This window comes from Sphaeramia orbicularis, chromosome 5 (genome assembly GCF_902148855.1).
Source record: "Sphaeramia orbicularis chromosome 5, fSphaOr1.1, whole genome shotgun sequence".
In the NCBI taxonomy this organism is placed as follows: Eukaryota; Metazoa; Chordata; class Actinopteri; order Kurtiformes; family Apogonidae; genus Sphaeramia; species Sphaeramia orbicularis.
The window spans coordinates 18,576,788-18,602,040 of record NC_043961.1 but is presented as its reverse complement, the minus strand read 5'-3'; the positions used below and the strand labels follow the sequence as shown (position 1 = coordinate 18,602,040).

The following is a 25,253-nucleotide window of genomic DNA, read 5'->3' as shown; positions in this document are numbered from 1 at the left end:
CTCCTTCCTCATCTCCTCCTTTGTCCTTCACCTCCGTTTTCAATCCGACTCTTCCTCTGTCACTGCCACTTACTGAGATGTCGTTATTGGGCCTCAGAGATGGAGTTGGACCTGATAAATTCAGTGGAGGGATCATGGGACATCACCTCTGGATAAACAAAGCTCTTTAAATGTCTGGATGGTGGAGATGGACTGGGGCCTGGGTGGGGTTTGGGGGGTTTTGGGCCCCGGGGGTTCACCACAAAGAAAAACACAAAACACAAGATGGTAAAAGATGAAACTGTCTTTATGGACTGTTGAGTTTATACATATTCATCTCAAATTCTGTCATCAGTCTGGAGGAGACAGTAGATAATAATAATAATGATAATAATAATAATAATAATAATAATAATAATAATAATAATAATAATAATAATAATAATAAAGATAATAATCATCATCATAATCATTATGATCATAATAATCATAATCATATAATAATAATAATAATAATAATAATAATAATAATAATAATAATAATAATGACAGTATTTTTGAATTTAGAGCCATGCATGGTGTTGGTATCGTTCATATAAATGCTTGTTGCTGTGAGTATGTGCTTGTGTTCCTTTTCTTCAGTGGTTTTGCTTTACTGTGTGTTTTAGGGTCAGAGCAGGGTGAAAAACAGAAAAAGACAGAAAGACGAATTGAAGTTTGACAGGTTTGGACTAAATAAGGCACTTAGAATGTACATCAGTAAGAGCTTTAGGATGTTGAACATGAACTGTGAACTGGAACACACTGAACAATAACAAGGATTTGAATTTGGGGTCAGTAGTTTTTTGTTTAGGGCTTTAAAAAAACAACAACAACAACAAAAAAACAGTCCAGCTCTTTTTGACACCTGGTTGAACTCCAAAAAGCAGTTACCTGGTCAAAAGTCAGTAAAAACATTAAAAAACAAACCAAAAACCACAAAGAAAACACACAAAAAAAGCCCAAACTGTCTATTGTTATAGTGGGTCGGTCCTCACTCACTGCTGTGTTTTACCCCCCATTCCACAGGTGGCGGGGGGTGAACTGAGCATGCTCAGACGTCTGTGGATAGAACAAGGTCGATTCTATCAGCACGTAATGAAAATTTTCCTATTGAGCAAACGGCTTAATTTTTCTGAATATTTAAAATAAATCATACATTCAGAACATTCACCACAGACACGTCAGGGGTTAAAGGGTTACACGACCGATCAATCAATCTATCTGGATTCAATCCATTGGTACTGACATTCTTGTGCTGGCTGTCAGAATGGATGTATTTAATGCAAAGTTTCACATCAGACATATTGATATAAATGGTAATGTTCGGAAAAAATAAGACAGATTTTGCCCTTGAGATGAGTTTTGCCTTTTTCCATCATGAATAAATTTAAACATCTTCATTAAATAGACCAACGTAGTGACTCATGGTCTCCTGTTTGAGATATCCTCCTAGATATCCTCAGAAAGTGTGCAACATCTTCTGGCTCCACTTAATCTACTTTTTAAAAAAAATTATTATTACAGATGTTTATTGCAGACTACAGCGCCACCTTCTGACCATATGATGCAGTTTAGTTTATCTGCTCCAATCCAAGTTATAGAAATGTGTAAATTACAAGGTCTTTTTTGAAATTTTTTGTCAGTTTACTCCCATTTCACTAGATGTTTTATGGAAACATAGCCACTGGGTATCCAACAAACGGATCCTGGAATCCTACAGTATTTTTCTGTCATGTAGTAGTTGTTTGCATCGCCACCTCACAGTTGGATGTTTACATGTTTGATTCCCATTTAAGTTGGGCCTTTTTGTGTTCCCCCAACACTAAGATCACGTTTACATAGGTTAATTCTTGACCACAGTACTGATGAAGATCTGGAGTTGATCCAGGAGGGTCTCTAATGGCAGTTCACTGATGGGCTAATGCTAATGTTAGGCGGTGTGTTTATTGAGATGGGTAAAATGGTCCCTAAGGGCATATTATTAACATTAGAGTCATTATAAATCCCATGCATATTTGCACTGGTTTAATTAAAACATATTGAGTCAGTTACCAGATCAGCGGTGACCTAGTTAAGGCATGGCTAGAGCCGTGGTTGAACTGACTTATTACCCCGCCCCCCGAAGGGGAGGCAAGGGGTAATGTTTTTGGTTCGGTTTGTTTGTTTGTTTGTTTGGTAACACTCTAGCAGCAAAATTACTGGTTGAATTCATACCAAATTGGGTTTATAGATTGCCAGTGACCCAGAATAAATGTCATTGCACTTTGGGAAAAGTAGGTCAAAGTTCTAATATTTTATGAATTTTTACATTTTTGTCCCTTCTCCCATTTACTTAAAATGGGCGACATTTCAAATGTTTGTAAAAAACATCAATTTTGTTTCAATTTACTTCAACCTTGCCACATACATGGAAACAACTGATATGCTGACATCAGAACACGCATAGAGATGATGACATCAACTGGATCCATGCCAAAATAAGATATACGTGTGAGGGGCGGGGTTTGTTGTGCCTGGCACCACTTATTCATGTAAGTTGTTTTGAGCCACATGTTAATCTCACAGTCTAGATGTTTAGGTTCAGATACTATTGTATACTCTCTCAGTTTTGTGTGACGTTTGTGCTTTAGTTTCTCTTAGTCCATACTTCCAGAGCCCAGTGCTTTCAGACTCTCGTAAAGACCACGTCTCTGGTATCTCCTGTGTTTCGGCGTTCTGAATCTTCCGAATCCATGACTTTCGAGGTGACGAATCCCCTGGAGGCCGATGTCTGATTAGTGATAGTGGACGCCATAAATAAAAGTGATGTGACGTGAGTGGTTGTCGGTGTAAATCAGCAGAAGATGGCACTAAAATGTGCATTAGAGGGAATGAGTGGTTGTTTTGCAGGTGTGACGTTATTACAATAATGAAGAGTCGAAGTGTAAAGTGATAAAACCGTTTACCTTAGAAGGAAACACAGGTAATTCATTACATCTTTGAACATGTGGAGTAATAATGGAGGTTGTACATGTATATATCACTTGTATAGTTTGGTGTTTTTGTGTAAATCAGTCAGGTAATGAAGAAGTGGTTCATAGTTTCATCGTCTTCATTTCACTAATGTTGTGTGTCTGTATCAGCTCTTTAACAGATGTCCAACTGCAGACACGTCCATTTATACGTCCTCAGTCCTCTGCTATAATTCATAAACCACTTTTAGAAGTATATGGAGATGCAGCGAATCTAGATATTTCTGATTAATTTGGTGTATAAGTGACTCATCAGTGGATGATTTTTACACTTAAATCTGATAATGGACCATGTTCTGCTGGAAACCAGCCAGATTTCCTGAGCGTGAAGCTGTAATCTTACAAACGCTGAGAGAGGAGGGTCTAGATCTTGCAGCTGATCCAATAACCATGTGCAAATTATGAGCAGTTCATTTCATTAATGACCCACCGATCTACGAGAGGATGTGAATGTTTGACTAAAGACTCAGACCATGAACAGAAGAGCAGGACTCTGTCCAAACACAGGATGAAGGAGGCCTTAGTGGATGAATGAAACTATTTTAGTACTTAGAATATGAAAACATCACAATACTGTTTAAGTTCAACCAGTCAACACTGGTATTTTTGAGGCAACAGTATCAATAAAGACCATTGTCTGTCGACAAACATAAACCCGAACATATCACCAATACTCATCATGACCATATATGTATTAATACGGGCCTCCCTAATCCGAATGACAAATGGCATGGAATAATGAATGACCTAACCCTAACCCTAACCCTAACCCTAACCCTAACCCTAGTGGTCATTCGTTATTCCATGCCATTTGTCATTCAGATTAGGGAGGCCCTATTAATACCTGTAGAGAATTAAAAATATGTAATAGATACTCTAATAAATGGGGGCAGTGAATGAGTCCATGTTGAGTTGGCTATTGTTGTTTTTGTCCATTATGTTGGATTTATTTTTTTAATGATTGGATTGATAACGTTTGCGTGTTGTCTGGTTAGGTGACGGTTAAACATCTTCTCTTTCCTTAAATCACTTCACGTCTGAAAGTTTCTTAAGCATCTGCATGGCTTTGTGAAGAACCTCCTGAAAATTTTGTAACCCTTTAACCCCTAATGTGTCTGTGGTGAGCTTTTTGAACGTGAGTTTATTTTAAATTTTCATCAAAATTAAACTGTTTGCTCAAAACACAGAGTGAGACCGACTCACTGTAAAAATATACGGTTTTGGCTTTTTTTTAACACAGTTTTCCTCGTGGTTTTTTGTTTTTACTGTTGTTCCAGTGTTGTGATGATTTTCCTTTATTACCTTTGCCAAGAGGTTATGTTTTTGCAGGTGTTGGTTTGTCTGTCTGTCTGTCCGTGTGCAAGATAACTCAAAAAGTTATGGACAGATTTGGATGAAAATTTCAGGAAATGTTGATATTGACACAAGGAACAAATTATTAAATTTTGGTGGTGATGGGGGGGGGGGGGCACTGATCTGTCTTGGCGGAGGTCTGCGCTCTCCGAGTGCTCTTGTAGTTTTTTACTGTCTTTACTGTGTTTTGACCGTGTAACTGCTTTATGGTGTTCAACCAGGTGTCAAAAAACTGCTGGACTGATTTATTAAAAAAGAGCTTGTTGTTGTTCAGTGTGTTCCAGTTCACAGTTCATGTTCAACATCCTAAATCTCTTATTGATGTACATTCTGAGTGCTTTATTTAGTCCAAATCTGTCAAACTTTAACTCCTCTCTTTGTCTTTTTCTGTTATTCCACCCTGTTTTGACCCTAAAACACACAGTAAAACAAAACCACTGAAGAAAAGGAACACAAGCACATACTCACAGCAACTTTTATGACACTGAAACAGAAGAGAATTCACAGCAGCCCCTTTACCTGGAATCATGGCTCAGAGGTTAAAGGGTTAAAGTTTAGTCTCTAAACTCGACTATAAATAACTTCAGAAACAACATGGGGAAACAGTCCGTCATCTCAAATATAATGGAGGAAACTAGTTTAACATGCGTTAAGATTCTTTTATAGCATTGAATTACAACACCTTTAAGTGTAGATTCTTTGAAAGTCAAAGTGAAATGTGTTCAAATGCATCTCAGACCCAGATTCAGCTCCAACATCAGGGTTAATGTTCGTTCACGTTGGTAAATTCGACCCAAACCCATGTGGATTTCTGTGCACAGTGATGTTCATGCTGCCGTTGAGGATCTGAAGGACGATGCACTGGGAGGTTCATGGAGGTCAGCTGGGGGGGGGGGGTTAGTAAAGACAGGAGTGAAAGACAAATTGATGAAAAGCCACCGAGTGAAAGACGAGAAAGAAAACGAGGGAAGGGAAAGAAGACGTGTTGTGTGTGGATGGGGGGGGGGTTAAGGGCGGGGTTCGTGCATAATTACATTTTCTGTTCTGAGCAGTATTGGGAATCAATAATGTAATTCATAGAAAAGCCATAGAGCTGCCTCCCATTGGCATTCACCGACATGAGCCACGCTCACATCCCCAAGAATTAAAACCAGAGGAGGGAGGGGGCCTGAGTAGGGGGGTGGGGGGGGGCAGCGGTGTCTGTCATTGAAACAAAGGCTCTCCCTTTGTTCGTCCTGATCCTCTAAATCTCCCCCACAATGCCTTGCAAAAAGCTGGAGCCTTCAGGTTTCCATTAGGGTGTGATTGACGTTTTGGGGTTCGCTGTAGACGGTCACTCTGCTGCCGCTGGATGCCAGCAGGTCACATGACCAATGACACGTCCTCCCCCTGACGCTGCCACAGTGTATTTACAGCAGTTAAAGGTGAGAGTCCCCACCAGCAAAAACTCCCAGCACGACCTTGCATGTGACGACAGGAAGGAAGGAAGTCAAACACCAGCACAGGAACCGTTTACGACAACCTGGACCCAAGGGTTGGAGTACATCGGATTGGCTCGGTGTTCACTAAATATGAATGTTGACATTTTCAGTGTTAGAACTGTGGTCAACTTCTTGAGGAAGATGTTTCATAGTAGACATGATGCTTATAGTCACCATTTATCAGATACTCTTTTAAACATGTGATTAGACCAATAATCTAGTAAAAAAAAATACAGATACATTAGCAACATTAGGACTGATTTAATAATATATCCTTTCTTTAAGCAGGTAAAAAACCTCATTGAGATTACAAGTCTCTTTTCCAAGAGTGACCTGACAGAGAAACACAGCATAACACACAGTTTCTGACAAGACAAGACATAATCAACACATAATACAAAAAACTTACAATCGATAGTTACAAAACAATAATTTGTTTAAAAACAGTTGCATTGACCAATCTCACTGATTTCATGCTCCTGTAAAATAGCTTTAAATTCACATAAAGTAACAAGTTCAGATAGTTGTAAGTTTTTTTGCAGGACCTTCCATGCAGTGGGGGCAGCATATTGAAATACAGTGTTACCCAACTCTGTTCTGGCTCTAGGAACCACCATCAGTATGTTTTTCTGCGAACGCAGCGCAAACTGTTGTTGGTTTTTCCGCATATAACTACAGAGGTAAGATGGGAGGAGCCTGAGAATACATTTGTAAATGAAAATCAACTGATAAGAGACCACCTGCGAACATACAGAGAAGGGAGTTCAGCTGCAGCATACAGGAAAGTCTAAGGAAAGTTTTGATCTTGTTGATTAGATAAAGGTCTCAGAACCTGGCATAGCAAATACGATACAAATGGTTTTATAGAGTTAAATCCAATCTCATTCGGTTTGATTTGTTCTTTAGATCAGTGGTTCTCAAGCGGTCTGGGTTCAGGACCCACTATCACTCTCCAATGACAAGACAAGACCCAAACTGATAAAAGTTAAACTTTTCAAATGTATTTAATAAACAGATGGTGTGTTTAGAACCTGAGATAATACAGAATATCACAGTATGAAAATACGGAAGACAAGTTTAATGATGAACCAAACTGACCAGTGGGTGGCGATGATAAAGATGGAAATATTCCTTTTCACACTAAATTAGATCCATTTGAACCAAAACTAAATAGTGCATTCTAGGGCTGTGCAATTAATCGAAATTCAATTACGATTTCGATTATTACACGCAACGATTACAAAAATTATGTAATCGAGAAAAAACGATTATTAATTTTGAGTTGTTTTAATTCACGCGCACGCAAGCTACCATGAGCTGCTCTGCCTCGCCCCAGCTAGCCGGCAGGTCCACCCCAAGAGGAAAGTTGTACCTAGCGGTCTGGAAAAACGGCAGGAGAATCACAGCTGAAGTGCTTGGTAAACAAAAAAAGGCAAGTCAAATTCAATTGTATGGAATCACTTTGGGTTTGATGAAGAAGACGAAGAGCAAAAACACATCACGTGCAAAAAGTGTTTCGTAGTTGTGTCCGCACCGACCGGTAACACAACAAACTTTTGTAACCATCTAAAATTTAACCACCGCCACCTTTATCATAATCTTATGAAAAACTAAAACACATAAAAACAACTTCGTCCGCAATGCAATCTTCAGTTTCCGAATCTCTTTACGCTGCAACTCCTGTATTAACCTAACTTAACCCGTATAACCCTAACGTTCGTATTATAGATGGCTGATGTATACAGAAGGCCTGAACTGAAACCTTACGGCACGCCACTGAATTTACTGTTTCATACTACATTGAACATACTTGAATTTATAATTTGCACTTTACGTGAGCTTTTTTTTTTTTTTTAAATTGCTACAGTTCTATGGCAAGTCTATAGCAGTTTAATTCCAGTGCACTATTTATTTACAAAAGGAAACATACTTGAATTTACAGTACACTTACTTGCATTCAAAGATTTTTTTGTTTCGTACAAAAGTGAACATACTTTGTTTCAGTGGTTAAAAGCTTTATTTATGTTTAAAGAGTATATTTTACATTGGTTTGCAAGAAAAAAATAAACAACTTTAAGGTTAACAAATAATCGTTTTTAATAATCGTGATTTCAATTATTGCTAAAATAATTGTGATTATTTTTTTTTATATAATCGAGCAGCCCTAGTGCATTCTGTTAAAAATTAAAACTTCATACAGTCACTTATTGAAGAATTAAACCCACTGAGGCTTTTATCCAATGGAGGTAAAACCATATCTGATGTAGTCATCATACATGAGTTTCTCCATGATATGAAACTTTTGGTTCTTTTATTCTGTGAAATGTCTGGTGTTAATTATTATTACAGCGCATTACCACCCCGTAATGTTGGGGAGTGTGAATGGACAGGGCTTAGCTCCATAAAAAATAAAACACAGGATTGCTTTATTAATGTAGACAAAGGCTCACAACCCACTGTTAAAACAGGTTTGAGACCCACTTTTGGGATGCACCCCACCAGTTGAGAATCACAGGTTTAGATGTTTACTCAGAAAGACATCGTCTAATGACCCATTGGGTTTTACAGAATCTTAGCTAAAACTGTAGCGAAGTCGTTGACATCACAAAATCCTCATCATTGAGATCAGACCCTGATGTGTGTGGTTTTTCTATTTCCTTCTCTGGACTCAACATTAGATGTGAATTTGCACCAGTAGAACCTGAGTGGGGGCGATCAAAGCCCGGCGCTGTGTTTGTCTGTGATCACAGCGGTTTGTGCAGGCCGGCTGCCCAAAGCTTCAAGCCTCATTCAGCGGCTGATTGGCCTGAATGTTTCAAGTTTTCTCCTGCGAGGGCTCCCGCTGCGACTCCTTAGGTTGTGTATCGCTAAAAGAACACGCCATGTTTTCCCTGAGAATACGGTCAATGTTATCAGCAGAAACAGGCTTTACTGTACACGCAGCCAAAAGAGCCGACGGCCACGACATCAGTGTGAATAAACTGTTGAGACTAATAACCCGTAAACATGTTTCTGTAACAGCGTTTCCATGAGGACAGTCGAGGCTTGTAAAGGCCTCTTATAAATGGAACGCTGAAGGCCTCCAACAGGTCTGAGACAAACTCCTCGTTTCCTTTTAGCATGATTTTGGTCCAGTGAAAGATCTGTAAAAGGGCGAATCTGGGAGCACAGTGGAGCCATTAGGAGAGGAGCTGTCAGAAATCCTGTCCTCCACTTTAAAGAAGCCCGGCGTTCCATCTCTGCCTTTTCTTTAGCAGGGATCAAGAAGGTCTCGCAGCCCGAGAGGAGGCGATTTAAGGTTTCAGACATGAAACCAGCACAGGGATTTTTCTTTTTCAACATTCTGCTCCCAAATGAAATGTCGGAGAAATGAAGTTCTAATAAACGTCTGAGTGTCTGAGACGAGGATTTAGGGTTTGGCGATGTTTGAACCTTGGGATATTTATTAAAATTGCCATTAAAAATGCATTTTTATTTGGATAAACATCACCCAAAATAGTATCGTCAGTCCCAGCGTTGTGTTCATCGCCTCAGTCACAGTAACTTTCGTACAAATTCAAATATATCTGTGAAAAAATTGCTAGTACTTCAGCTAAAAAGAGATGGTTATAAAACCTGACAAACCTTTCACTGGACCAGTTCTTAGATAAAAAAAAAATGGTTCTAGTTCTAGAATACCACCAACATTTAGCAGGTCTAGAAACAAGTACTGTTTACATGTACACTTACTGTGTAAAAGGCTAATTCCACATTTATCTGTGTTGTTTACAGGAGTTAAATGATTAAATATTTATTTCCCATCTTCTTTTCTTCAAACACAACAAGAAAATATAGTAAATATGTGCACAGCTTTAAAAGACACAAAAATAACTGAACTAAATGTGTCATAAAGGTTAAAGACACTATGAGTTGAAGGAAACCTGGTTATTTTAGTCATTTTTGTTCAGTTTGCTGATTATTTTGTTTGGTTTTTTTTTTTTTTATTATTTTGGTCTTTTTGTTGATTATGATGGTCATTTTTGTTCATTTAGGTTTTGTTTTGTTATTTTGTTCATATTATCATTGGTTATTTTCCTTCTTTTCTTGTTTTTTTGTTTTCCCATTTTGTTAATATATTACTGTTTATTTTTGCTTCATGTTGATTATTTTATTTTTATCATTCAATTTTTAGCTCATTTTTCTTATTTTTGGTCAATTTATTACTGGTATAAAACCTCAGTAAATAAATGCCATAAATATCATATTGCCTGAACCAAGGGGTTAAAGACATGTTAAGGTCAAAGGTCACAGTAAATATGACTACTGTGGTCCATAGAAGCTGTTTTTACCCAGAAACTGTAGTTTTTCTGCTGTTCATACTTGGCATATATCAGATTGGATATAATACAGAGACAAATGCATATGTGTGCACATTAGAACTTCAATAAACCAGCAAACCTAATGATGGACCAGGACAGTAACAGGACAGTAACATGGCTTTAAACGGGACTGTAACAGGACAGTAACAGGACTTTAAACGGGACTGTAACAGGACAGTAACAAGACTTTAAACAGGACTGTACCAGACAGTAACAGGACAGTAACATGACTTTAAACGGGACTGTAACAGGACAGTAACAGGACAGTAACAGGACTTTAAACGGGACTGTAACAGAACAGTAACAGGACTTTAAACGGGACAGTAACAGGACAGTAACAGGACTTTAAACGGGACTGTAACAGGACAGTAACATGACTTTAAACGGGACTGTGACAGGACAGTAACAGGACAGTAACATGACTTTAAACAGGAATGCAACAGGACTGTAACAGGACTTTAAACGAGACAATAACAGGACTTTAAATGAGACAGTAACAGGACAGTAACAGGACAGTAACAGGAGTTTAAACAGGACAATAACAGGACAGTAACAGGACAGTAAACAGACTTTAAATGGGACAATAACAGGACTGTAACAGGACTTTAAACTGGACAGTAACAGGACTTAAAACAGGACTGTAACAGGACTGTAGATCTGGGACCATCTGAGACTGTGAGGCCAATTTAAAGTCAAATCTTCATGATAGCCATGAAATCCATTTGTCATGGATTTAGCTCCATGTATGATAATGAAACATGAATTTCTAAAGGATTTGTGGATGATATGGCAGGTGGCGCAAACGTTGATCACCCAGTGTGAGGATGGTTTTTCCAAATGTCAGCTCACCTGTGTTATTGTCTTCACCTGTTTTATTGTCTTCACCTGTTAGTCCTGATCCGTCCAACATGCAACAGACTGAAACAGTGAGGAAAAACAATTACACCTCCTCTCAATTCTAAAAAAAACCCCAAACCCTCCTCTGGTCCATTACGGGGCTAAAATTATCCAGATTTAACCTCCAGGGTAAAACTACCCACAACAGTTTAAACTACATCATCATTTATTGAACAGAAATGAAACCAGAATAGAGAAGCCAACACCAGTAGAGTGTGTTTGGAAACCACCTGACATCTTCATAACTGATCTGTGAACGTGTACAGATCAATACATGTACAGATAGAACCAACTGGGCATTAAACTGAACCAGACCGTAATTTCTATCCACACCAGCGCTCACTCCCTGCATCTTCAAAAACTGGTCTTGAGACTGATCTGAGGAACTACTGAGGTAGTGTTTGCGTAAACAGACTGATATGCAGTGATTGTTCACCATCTAAATGAACCACACGTTGAATGAGTACTGTGAATATAATATCAGTAAACTATGGCTCCATCATGGATAAAAGTCATGCTCATTCTTTTCAGTACTGTTCATTTACTGCAGGGGTGTCAAACATGTGGCCCTTGGGCCAAAACCAGTCCGCCAAAAAGGGTTCAGTCTAGCCCACGGGATGAATTTGCGAAGTGCAAAAGTTACACTAAAGATAGTAAGTCAAGGATGTTGAACTGGTTTTAGTTCAGGTTCCACATTCAGACCAATATGATCTAAAGTAATATAACTGCATAACTGATAAATAATGATTAATATGGGTTAAGATGTGTTGTTTCTTTAGAAAAAAAACACACTTCCAGCTTACCGTAAGGAGTTTGAGCTGGTTGTTAGACCTGAGGCCTGTTCTGTTTGTTTCCTGCTGATATGTCGTGTGTTTTCTGATCCCTGTGATGTTCCGTCGGTCGGTGTTCTGACGTTCCACTGCAGAGGATGTTCCGTGGTCGGTTCTCCCTGCCGTGCTCTTCCTCTGTTGTTGACCTTTTTTCTCACTGTGAATGTGATTATGAGGCGGTTTGCGTGGTGGAGTGGGCTGAGGACACAGTGGGGTGTCATGTGACCCAGCAGGTCTCCAGACAGCGCTGCTGCTGACCGTTGTCCAACCTCTGCTCTGTTTATGCTAACCCTCCTGTCACCCTGTTCTTCCTCCTGCAGCGTTGACAGGAAGCCAAGCCGAGCCCCGAGCCCCGATCCGAGTCCTCGGCAGTGTTGGCGCTGGCGGGACGCGACTCCGAAGAGCCACCGCCGAGGAGACCTACTGGGCCTACTCAGGTAAGGGTCCAATACGCCTCTGATGACCCGGTTTGGACAAACGGGGGGGACACAGGCTGGATAAACTCAGGCTGGTTTGGAAAATGGCTGAACAGATGTTAATTTACACTGTTTGACTCTGGTTGTGGTTTAAATGGTTCTGTTCTGTACATGAGGACAGAACCTGGTCCATGTTTGATTCTGTCCATCAGGTGGATGTTATTAACCCTCAGATAGAAAAGGGAGATGGGAAGTATGTTCTTGTGTAGTGAATGAATCCATAAATGCACAGGCTTCATTAGTTTGACATGTAAATATTGGTGTTGGCTCAGTGTGTCTGTACATCAAACCTTAATTTAAGTCAAAACTGATCATCTTTGAATTGTTTGATTAATGGAAACGCTTCAGCTCAGAGCCTTGTTTATTTCAGTGGATGTTGGTTTTGTTTCCGTTGAAAATGTCGACCACTTTGGAAATCTTTAAGTACAGCTCATGCTGGAGTTTTCTACAGTCTTTTCTGTCTACACATTTCTCAGCCATTACCAAATGCTATGTTCATGTGCAAAAATGCGACCATTTTTTGTAACCGGTCAACAACTGTTTCTGGAGTTAAAGTAAAGTAAGTTTGATTTTACACTTAAATATACATGTTTTATTTCCAATCTATACTCAGTTTTCAGTCAGCTAACACTGCCAGCATTAGCTAATCATCTAATAAGAGTCAAAGTAACAAGATTTTAACACCTTAAATATTGAGAATTTATGAGGAAAACATTTGTCCATGAAGCAAAGTGTTTAATATATGAGGAAAATGAAGCTAATGTTCTAAAAAGAAATGATGTAAATCTCATGTTTAAGTTACAAAACAGCAATTACACTCCAAAACTGCAGATGAGGTAGAAATACTGGTGACAGGAAGAGCTGTCTTTGTTAGCTTCTGTGGCTAATGCTAATGGATGATGCTGTGGTTCTGTGGGTTTTCATGACATAATAAACTATTCAATACATGACATCTTTTACTTTATCAGGTTTATCTGCGTGGTTGACTCACTGCCATTTTGACTAATTATGTAAAGATATTTGGTTCCAGTTCTTATAATATGTGCAGTTGCATTTTGGTCCTTCAGTCATGTTCTTGTTGTTTTTTGGGTCAGAGAAACCAAGCGTTATAATGGTTTCTTTTGGTGGGTTGAAGCTTTCATTGGTAGACTATTTTATTTATTCCACAAGAAACTTGTTTCTCTATGTTGAATAGAATGCAAATATAGCTGAAATATTTCAACCTAAAGAGGGTAGATTTACTTCTGTAACAGGTACTTTTCTTATGAATTTGCTACTTTAATCCCAGTGAATATAAATACGTCCATAAATTTACCACATTAATCTCAAAACAGATTTTTTTTCACATAAATAACTTCAGTGTTGGAGTCTTTTCTTGGGGTTTTACCATCTCAGCTCCTACAGGTTTTATGCTTTATTTATCTCTGGCAGTTTAGCACAATTACTCACACGTTACACATTTACTTAGTAGTAGTAGTTTATATTTTTATGCTCATTCTCTTTTGCATGCCATTCTTAAGTGCCACTTTTTTGTTTGTTTTAATTTCCTGGTTAAATTATTCTATTTTAAAATTTTTATACATCTTAAATTCTCATGGCATTCAGTATGGATGGCAAAGTAAGGTTTTCATTGTACAGGTAAACCTAAATACTGAACACATGACAATAAAACGCTTTGAATCTTGAATCTTCTTACGATGGGTCTGGTTCAGGACGTTAAACTCACCATTTTAACGGTGGCAGAGGGTCCTGTTTTTTTCCTGTTGGTTTTAATTGTGTGCTGAGTGACGCTGACAGACGCTTCACTGTGAATAAAGACCGTGGACATGAACAAAAACACCACAGTAGTAATTATGACATGACTCTGAATAAACCAGTAGAAATGGGCTCAAATGGAGGTTGGCTGAGGTTTAATTTGGTCTTTATTTTCCAGTGTGGTTGTAAATCTGCAGGTTTTTATCCGTAGCGTTGCAGAGTTGTGTGATTAATAGCGTGGCGAGTGTGGGTTTGTGTATTTTCCACCCAACGCTGTCCGTCGTGTTCCGTGTCGAAGCGATACGTTTGTCGTCCTCCGTCGGTGGCGTCTCCAGCTGATCTTCTGGCCTGAAGGTGTCTCTGGGCTTTTTTCTTTTTCACTTTCCCCTTTTTTAAGCAGAGCTTTAGAAGAGGAAAAAAGCCACTTCCACTGCCCCTTTAGAGCCTTTAGATTTTCAGAGGGGCAGCATTAATCTTTCACCATGCGAGTGACGCGAGCCGCAGGCCACAAATGATCTTTCAGTTTATTTATTTCAATATTTCCGCTCGCTCGTCTAACCCTAATTGGTCGCCCGTTGTGCCTGCGAGATTGTGGGAGCTTGTGGGTAAAAGCTTAGACGGTGACAGTTTCAGTTAGCGCTACTGCTGCTGATGCTGAGATCCAGCGATGCTCTCCTGCTGTCCAACCCCCCCCCCCCCCCCCAACCCCCTCCTCATGTCTGATCACAGCTCTTACATAAGACTCTGATGTAATGGTAGGCAGGATGCAGGCAAGACGGGAAACAATAGACGTCTCAGATACTGCTGGATGGGCTGTTTTTATGTGGTTGTCAGAGCCTCACAGGGCACACATACAACTGGGGTTTGACCGAAGTTTAACCAGGGTTGGGACGGGGTTTGACTGGGTGTTTGACCGGGGTTTGACTGGGTGTTTGACCGGGGTTTGACTGGGGTTTAACTGGAGTTTGACTGGGGTTTGACTGGGTGTTTGACCGGGGTTTGACTGGGGTCTGACTGGGTGTTTGACCAGGGTTTGACTGGGTGTTTGACTGGGGTTTGACCAGGGTTTGACTGGGTTTGACTGGGGTTTGATCAGGATTTGACCAGGGTTTGACCGGGGTTTGACTGGGGTTTGGCTGGGGTTTGACCAGGGTTTGACTGGCGTTTGACCGGGGTTTAACTGGGGTTTAACCAGGGTTTGACTGGGGTTTAATTTTTGAAACACTAAAATGTGCCTTTCCTTCTAATGGTCCATATTTTGATGGTTTATAACATGTCAATGGTTAGAGATATCAGTGTAGTTCCTACTGATCACTGATAGAAGTCATATATGGACTTTGATTAATTTAGTTGAGTTGTCCTCCAGTGAAAGTACCACCCACTTCTGTTGGGAGACTGATCTCCTGCATCCAGACCACAGGACTCAAACATACAGACAGAACCTGACAACCTCGCAAATTCAACTGGGGATTGATCCAGATAGAACTGGACGCTGACATACAGGGACACTGGAACTAGTTTTCTGGGCTAAAACTAATCTCAGACATAACATTATTAAACGTGACATACAAGGGCGACCCAAATGTTTGGAAACAAACTTTGGTACAACATTGTACTTAATCTGTGATGAATGGGTCCAATTGAATTATTTCCTTTGCTTCGTTATGTCTGTGGTGGAAAAATTTACTTTTTATATTTTATACTCTTTATATTTTATACTGTTAGTACATCTTCTTTTAATGCTGAGTCATTATTCATTATGTGTGATGTTTACCACTCTGTAACACCCCCAACCCAGGAACGGAGTTCTTGCCTTGAGTTAAAACCCAAACACCTAAATGTCTGAATGTGTAGATAGAGAATGGCGCCTGCACTCCAGATTGGATCCAAGCAAGGTTAGAGTGGAGAGGTCATCATGACCTCTTCACGGAGCAGAGAAGGAGTAGTATGGGGTGGTACGATGTACGTAAGGAATGACATCATAGTTTGAGGGGGTTGGATTTGGTTCTATGTAATCTTTAGTTTTCTCTTGTTTAATCAGACTTCACTTACAGAGTTTCTCTGTGATTGACTTCTCAATAAATGCATTTATTTATTTTAACTCTAACTTTCTCTCCTCCTCTTTGTGTGTGGGTTATCAGTTGAACATTTCCATAACATGTCATAGTTGACTAGGCCTGAGGTTTAACTTGAATGTAATTCATTCTGTCCAGAGAAAATGACCAGAGAACATGGGAATAGGCATGCTGTGGTTGAACTGCACTGTGCAGGTCAACGCCAATGTGAAATTTACCGTTCTCTCAACCGAAGGGTACCACGCAGTTTTATCTCAAAAGTCGTCAGGAAGTACCAGGAGACTGGATCTACAGATGACAGGCCAAAGTCAGGCAGACCACGCTCCGTTCGCACCAGACAGCTGATTCAAAATGTCCGCCTCCGAATTCGTCGGAATCCAACTCGATCAGGGAGAAAGATGGCTTGTGACATGAACGTGAGCAGATCCACCATGCAACGTGTCTTAGCAGTCGACCTGGGTCTCAAAGCTCTCCATCAGTCGCAAGTCCAGATGCTTTCAGCCGCTGATAAAGCCAATAGGGTCACTAAGTGCAAAAGGTTACGTGGACGTTTCACGGTGGACGATGTGAAGATGATTTTTTCAGATGAGAAAATGTTCACAGTGGAGCCAAAACTGAACCGCCAAAATAGCCGTGTGTATGCTACAAGCTGTGCAGATGCAGATGCTGCAAGTTTGAAAGTCAGAAGAGCTGAATTTCCTGCAAAAATCATGGTTTGGGGGGCTATCTGCAGTTCTGGTGTGTTGCAACTGAAATTCGTTGATCCAGGGACCAAGGTAAACAAGGAGTACTACATAAATGAAGTTCTAGAGTCGGTCTTGCTTCCTGAAGCCCGCAGACTGTATCCAGATGGTGATTGGATCTTTCAGCAAGGATCTTTCAGCAAGCAAGCCAGCCCACACCGCGAACGTCACTCAGACCTGGTTGAGAGAGCACTGTCCTCAGTTCATCACCAAACAAGAATGGCCTGCTAGGAGCCCGGATTTAAATCCATTGGACTACAGCATCTGGGGACTGTTAGAGGCAAGGGTCAACTCTCATCCTCATCACTCGCTGGCCAGTTTGAAGCAGGCGATTAAGCGTGAATGGAAACGTATTCCCAAGGACACCATTGAAAAAACGGTCGCTGAGTGGAGGTCACGTTTGCGCTGCTGCATCCAACACAAAGGGGACCACTTTGAAAAGTGAATATGCCATGTAGTACTGAGGGGCAAGCAATCGTATCATAGTTATCGATTTTTCAAAATATAATACCATTACTAAAATATATGTGTTTTTGTTTGTTTCCAAACATTTGGGTCACCCTTGTAAATATAACATGATGTAACTAATGCTATTTATGGGTTGGTTCAGGTTTAGGTTCAGATGCCAAATGTATTAAACCACCATCAAATGCTTAGTTTAACAGAAAATTAGGCTTTTCACTGGTTTTCAGACTCTGAGTTTCTACTTGTTCCTACATTTGTTGAAGACATTGGTAGAAGCATTTTTTCCTCGATACTCATGTGTGTATAATTTCACATAATTTGATAATTATTGTAATCAAATCTGAGTGCACAGATTTGGAAATCTGGAAGACAAAAGACTTGAGGTGAAAACCTGCTGCAGGAATCATTAGTGCTGAGTTTTTCCGATGCTCTCCATCTTAATTTGGGGCCAGATCCAGCGGTGCCACAGGGACAAATTTCCTGTTCAGTAAGTTCTGTGTTTAAATTTAATAACTTATCTCCATGTTTAATACGTGTATGAATAGTTTTCAGTAAGTACACATGACACATGTTGCAATTTACAGAAATGCAATTATGGGGTAAAAATACTGAAATTACTGCTGCATGACACAGGGACTCAAAATTATTTTTTTTTTTTTACTCTACGCAAATGTACAAAACATGCTCTTCTCATAAGAAACTGATTCTGAATGAAACATAGGGCTTTAACACTGATGTTAAACTACAATTGTGATCAGTATTGAATAAAAATGTTTAAATGCTAAGTTTTTATGAACACAAGTATGTTGTGACATGGGGACAGCAGTTTGTTCAGTTGTCAGAATAAGAGTTTGGAACTAAAACACTACAAATATGATCATAAACTTTTATTGAACATACATATTACAGCTAATAGCAGAGCATATTTACAAATAGTTTGATTGGACATAACCTTTCTGTATTCTTGTACTGTTGAATAATTAGTTTCTACAGATTCACAGACTTAAAGTATCACTTATACAAGCAAGAACAGGTATTATTCAAGTTAAAATTGCATTTACATATTTTAGTCCTTTGTAGGTTTCATTTTATATTGATTGTATCTTTTTTTCTACAAGTGATACTGAAATTTTGTAAACAGTTCTATGAAATAGATTTCTTAAGCTAAAAAATGAGCCTATTTGAGAAATGATAGGTCAAACTTGAATTTTTGACACTGATGTTCACTTTGACTTGATCTTACCCTTTGGCATTAGTTTGATGTAGGTACTTCGTAAAATGAACCCAGTCACCAGAATAATAATGTGTGTTTGTATTGGATGTTTCTACAAACCACAGATATGTAGAGTTTTGGTGTTTCTGGACAAAAATTTGTTTTCTAGTTAAAACTGTAGACGCAGATCTATCATGGTCCTGTTTTAAATGATTGTTGTTTTTTTTTTGTCAGGTATTAGATTCAGATGTAAATAAGTAAAACATCTGACACAGGACATTATCAGCGGGTTTGTGAAGTCGACTAAACTATCCTTGTTCATGGACGTTTTCAGGGTTTTCCAACCCATGATGAGGTGCAGAATCCAAGTTATTTTAGGAATCATCTAAAGCAAATTAATGTAAAATCAATGTGCAGAGCATTAAATGACATCTATCACATCTAATGGTTTCAGTCGGTTCCCAGTTGACTCCTTTGGCTTCAGGTTTTATCATGTTTGTTTTTGTTCTAGAATTCCTCCTTTTTGTACAGATAAAGGAGTCGTGACAGATAATGATGTGAAATTCATATAATTTATTGTAAAGTGCAGGAGGAGCCCGTACAACCTTCACAAACACGTCAATACTGATTTAGTTTCTCTTCTATGAATAAATGCATGTAGAAGCAAAACACAGTCCATTATTAGGCCTAGGGATTATTCATGATCTGTTCCATGACTAAAGTAAACTCATACTCTGCCCTAATGAGTCTTTTTGTTGAAAACATATCAAATATTAACACTTTGTGGTTCAGTTTAGGCACCGACAGCGCCTGGTCTGGGATAAAAATCATTGTATCTTAGTTTAATGTAGGATATCGATGACTGAAGACCAAAAACCCCTTATCTCCAAGTCTGAAAAAAATGCACTTTGTTGATGAGGCTCATATTCCTGCAGAATACTAGTTATTAATGATACCCAATAAATAATGCACTGTTTTTGGACTATAAGAAATCTTGTTTTTTTCATATAGAATCTCATTTGTAAATAGTAATATAATCCAAAAACATACTGTTATTGGGTTTTGTTAACAAATATCACTCTGTAAGAAAATATTTATTTATTTTATTTTTAATTCTCAAAGTGCATTTTTCTAAATTTTACCAGATTCTAAATCAAGGTAAAACACTGATGTATGTGGATGGTAAATGATGTTCCTGGTGAACTGGGCTTAATATTTGTAATATTTTACCAATCAAACCAAAGGCCTTTCACTGCATAAACATTAAACCTTAGAATCAGGATGCGAATCCAGACTCAGATCTTCTAAATCAGGGGTGTCAAACATCTGGGTAGCCAAGGGTAGCCACAGGATGAAAGTGCAAAAATTACATTGAAGATATTAACACTCAAGGTTTTTAGTTCAGGTTCCACATACAGACCAATGTGATCTCAAGTAAAATAATAATATAATAATCCATAAATAATGACAACTACAAATTTTTATCTTGGAAAATTGTTCAAAAAAATTTAAGCGAAAAAAAAAAGGAAAAAAAAAAAAGCTGAGATGTAATACTGAAGAAAATTTAAAATTCCAAAATTTTCAGAATATTATGCCTTTTACCAAATGTTTGTATAACATTGTGTGTAGTGCACATCTATAAATAATAAGTTGAGGCATAATCTTGTCAAAATTGCACAAATTTTTATGATGAAATGTAATTTTTTTTCATGTTATTCACATCTTTTTGTAAAATGTAAATATTTTCATAATTTAATGTTTTTTTGTGTATTAAAACAAACAAAACACTTGGAGTTGTCATTATTTATAGGTTATTATGTCATTGTTTTACTGGTCCAGCCCACTTAAGATCAAATTGGGCTAAATGTGGCCCCTGAGCAAAATGAGTTTGACACCCCTGTTCTAAGTCCATCAGGTCCTCCCTCCTCCTGAATATTAAACCAATCCAGACAAACTGTATCGACATGATCCATATCAGTGGTTTTCAGAATTTACCACAGTTTTATTCCTCTGATTTTAAGAATCCCATAGAATGAAGGTGTGGGAAATACTTGAGTGTGTATATTCTCCTGTGGTGGCAGTTGGAAACCTTTGTGCTTTAACTTTAGTGTAAACTTGGGAATATCCTGATTGAAAACCCAGCTCAGGTGTCGACCGGATTAATTGATCGTTCAGTGATAGAGAAGCAGCGGCGCCGGCGACTCTTTGGATCTTCCAGGGTTTTTTCCTTTTCATTCTGTTCTTTGTCTCGGCCTCTCATTCTGGCAGTGGAGCGTCGTCCCCTGATAACACTTGATTTGTCAGCACAGCGCTGGGTTTTAATCTGCCATTCTGATCAGGCAGAGGCCAGGAGAGCCGCGGCCTGCCGAGGTCCCGGGTGGAGTCGGTCAGACCTCTGAGGACGCGATTAGAACAAGTTAATTAGGATGGTTGGAAGTTGAGGAAACTTTCCAGAAGTCGTCAGAGGAGAGAGAATGAGAGGGAAGAAAAGTATGAGAGTCAGAGAAGATGATATGAGTCGTTATGAGAATAAAACAACAGTGAGTTGACTTTACCTCAGTATTAAAACTACTGTGTTGCCGTTCAGGATTCATGTTCTGTAGAAAAAAAGGAGAACATGAAGAAATGGAATAAATCAATTCACAGATACCACTGGATTAAACAGGGAAGGTGTACGGGAGTGTGTGTTCCACCAGTCAGTGTTCTTCAGCACACAGCCCCGACCCCAACAATTCATGGGAATCTGAAAAGTCCTGCCCCCTACTAGGAACTTTAATCAGGGAAAGTTTGGGGTTGAGGTAATGTTTTTTTTTTTTTTTTCTGGAGGTTTTTTGGGTGTAGCGAAATTGGTATATTGCACAAAACTGCAATGGAAAGACCTTTTTCCGTAACTGGAGTCACATGAGTAAAAAAATAAAGATGTTGACGGATGTTACAACAAGCGAAGAAGAAGAGTTTTAAAAGAAACACACCAGGAAACCAAATAGTTTTTTGATTTAATACAGGATAGAGGGGTATTAATAATAATAATAATAATAATAATAATAATAATAATAATAATGAATATATCTCGGCTAAAATTTACTTAGGGGGTCAAATGAGTGGGCATTTTTGTCAAAAAAAAAAAAAAGTTGTAAGAAATGCATAGAACTGTGTTGAAATAATGCTAATCCATTTGTGCACAGACTACTGACATTATTTGACAGTGGAAGCTATATTTTCAGAAATATTGGATTTGGAATAGCACGTGTATGTGAAAACTTTTGCTGGTGGATGGACGTGACAGTAGACGGACGTGACATTACCCATGATGATCTGGTCAGTACCAGTACTTTATTAGTAATAAACTTATATACTTACTATTGCTAATTATCCTCTTAGTCATAAATGTTAGTATTGTGGATCTAAAACAATAACAGCTGACACCAAAACACAAAATGTGGCAGTGGCTGGATGTGACATGGTTATTACGGATCCCATCATAATGATGCTCGGCAGCCATGTCACCGTTTCCACAAATGATCCCTGTGCAAAAACTAGGATCAGAATTATTTATTGTATAGTTTATCATCATACTAAAGAGTACATAACAATATAGAATTGTTATTTCTTTATAAAAATGCTTATTATTAGAAAACTGTTGATTTAAAAAGTGACGTGTGACATTCTTAATGTATGTATTCACGTAACATAAGCAAGATGGATCAGCACCATACTCAGTATTGCAACCTGTAAAAATAAAACGTGATATGTAGTATATAATCTTGTAAGAAAAATTGGGGAATCTGAAAGAATAGAATATTTGTTTTTCAGGTAAATTCAGTTAAAATATAACTTGGCCATTTGTGACATGAAAATATAGTATTAATTGTGATGAAATTGGACATTTTTGACCTGAAAATATAGTTCATATGACCATCAACATGTTGCAACAGAACTGAAATCCTGTCAATTTGCATAACTTGCATTTACCAACACAAAGTTCCTTTGGGGATTCACTTATATTGATTTCTTATGCACAAAGACATAAACAAGACCTCCAAGCAAATTTTAGCCGATCTGTAAATCAATGTTTGTCGCCATGTTTATGGAATGACCTCTTGTGTCATCTTGCGATAATAAACAAATCATTTGTCATTTAATGGGAAAAACTGATATTACACACTTTGACATTTAGTAACTATCGGTAAAGTAGGGCTGCACGATTTTGGCAAAAAAAAAAATCCCGATTTTTTCCTCTAAAAACTCGATTTTCGATTTTGATTTAGATTTTTGGGTAAAACTACAAAAGACAACAGAAGTCAGCATGTCGTTTTCGTGAGCAGCCCACAATGCAAGGCACTGCTCTGACCTCAAATCTGTGATGGTATCACGTGATGAACCCACAGAAGTTTATTTTTTCTTAATTAAATCTTTATTGAATGAAATAGAGTATACAAACAATGTATGCAACAAGAAAATAACATAAGTTTGCCAGGGGGAATACACTATAATACAATGTCCAAATCAGAGCAAATACTTATGTTTTTTATAGCCTTTCTGTTTCCAGATTTATCTAACAGCTTTAAATAAAGTTCAACATCTTTCAAAAAATAAATAATATTTGGTTTTGTGTTACAGAACTTACATTTGTGAATGAAAAATTTAGCAAGTAAGAGGACTAAATTAATTATTTAAATTTTTTATATATATATATGTGTGTGTTGTTGTTGTTGTTTTTTTTAAATTTTATTTATTGATTTATTTTTTCCTGGGTATCTGGGCCCACAGAAGTGATACCAATGTAAGTCAGTGACAGGCATCAGTCGTGCGTGCGTGCGTGGACCAGGTTAATATAAGTGATCCACATGCGGTTCTGTTTAAACTGAGGGATCCGTGCGTGGAATAGACTGACCCAGGACACGCTGGAGGGATTCTATCCTGGAGCGGGTGGATGTGTGTGGGCACAGGGCTGTGTGGGCTCCTCTGCTAAGGCTGATGACCCCGAGACCCGGACCCGGATCGGAAGAAGACAGTACGGTACGGATCCGGGACAACGGAAGATGAGTGATCCGCATGCAGTTCTATTTCAGTTGCGGGATCCGTGCGTGAAGCCACGGCTTACATTGGTATAAGTACTGCGGGCTCATGAACACATTTAAAGTCCGGCCATTGCACGGAGTTCTGTGACAGACCGCTGTCACTGATAGGAGGAGGAGCCTACGGGAGCCCACAAGCGCACGGCCCACAGGCACGAGAGAGATGAAATCGATTTTACGATTTCCCTTTTTTAAAAATCGTCCTAATTAAAAAATCCGATTTCGATTTAAAATCGATTAATCATGCAGCCCTACGGTAAAGTTTTGCACAGATGACCAGTGGAAAAGCCACTATTGTTAGTCTGTTCATTTTTGTGTTTCTGAGCATTTTCATTGTTTTGTGTGTTCGTTGTGCTGCAGTTAACATAATTTAATCTGTGTCAGAAGTCATGGATATTATTGTTCAATCATTGCATTTTCCAAACTCTCAGGGAAAAGTGCATTCAATTCCATCATGTTTTAATGTTCTAAAATGTCCTGCAGAAAGAGAGTAATACATGGACATAAAACTGATTGAATCATCAGTACAAAAGATAAACTCTGGAAATAACTGGTTCTGTCTGGTTCATTGATTTTTGGAAAAGTTAAAGGTACAAAGCAACGAGCATAAGAACCAAGTCAGAGAAATCCACTGAGTGCCAAGGAAACATCCGATCAATAGTACTTAAAATGTAGTTACGTGAAAGCTAAAGATTACACAGCGCTCAGTGGTTTCATTACGCAGATGATGTGGAGGACTGGAGGAATGTAAGAACACATTCATACATTTTGGAGACGAGCTGTAAATCACAGCCAGGATTCTTATACGATTCAGCACAAATACTTTCACCTACGGATTAAATGAAGGACGTGGTCAAAAGAGAAGAATTCCTCAAAGTTAAGAGCAGAGCAGTCATTAGGTAACGTCTTTAAACTGTTAAGGATTGCAGAGGTGAAAAACTTTTCAGAGAAGATGAGAGGATGCTAAGAAGCTGAAAAGCCTCTGAAGTAAACGAAAAAATGGACCAAAGAAGTTAAAATAGAAGAGGAATGTAGGAGGAAGGAGAAGAATTAAGAACCCCAGTTAAAAGGAAGATAAAAACCAAATGACACATGAAAATGAAATAAAACCTGCAAAGATCAAAACAACATATAGTTATTCTCATATCAAAACTGCCAAAGCCATTCACTACATGGACAAAAGTATGTGGACACGCTGAATTCAGGTGTTTCTTTTCTAACAGGGGTTTGGGATACAAAACAATATTGACTAATGCCATAATATAGTTTAATATTGGGATAAATATCATATTAATTATTAATATTGATGTTTCTATGTCAGATCTTCATGAACAGGACATCTTACAGCTGTAGACATGATGTGTCCCAATATTTATGTCCATATAGTTTATAAATATTAACATTTCCTTAAAGTTTAATGGTAGATTTTTCTTCTTTCAATTTAAATCAAACTAACCAATGTAATATTTATCCCAATATAAAACTATATTATGACTT

The 25,253-nt window shown here is 38.4% G+C and overlaps 1 protein-coding gene across 1 annotated transcript in view; it reads left to right on the top strand.

The window, feature by feature from the left end:
- The window catches only part of LOC115419034 (receptor-type tyrosine-protein phosphatase gamma-like), a 662,327-nt gene that overhangs the window by 211,601 nt on the left and 425,473 nt on the right, over positions 1–25,253 (top strand). The window contains exon 2 of the mRNA XM_030133641.1: positions 12,272–12,388. Coding sequence (XP_029989501.1) covers positions 12,272–12,388 — 117 coding nt within the window. The remainder of the gene's footprint in view (positions 1–12,271; positions 12,389–25,253) is intronic.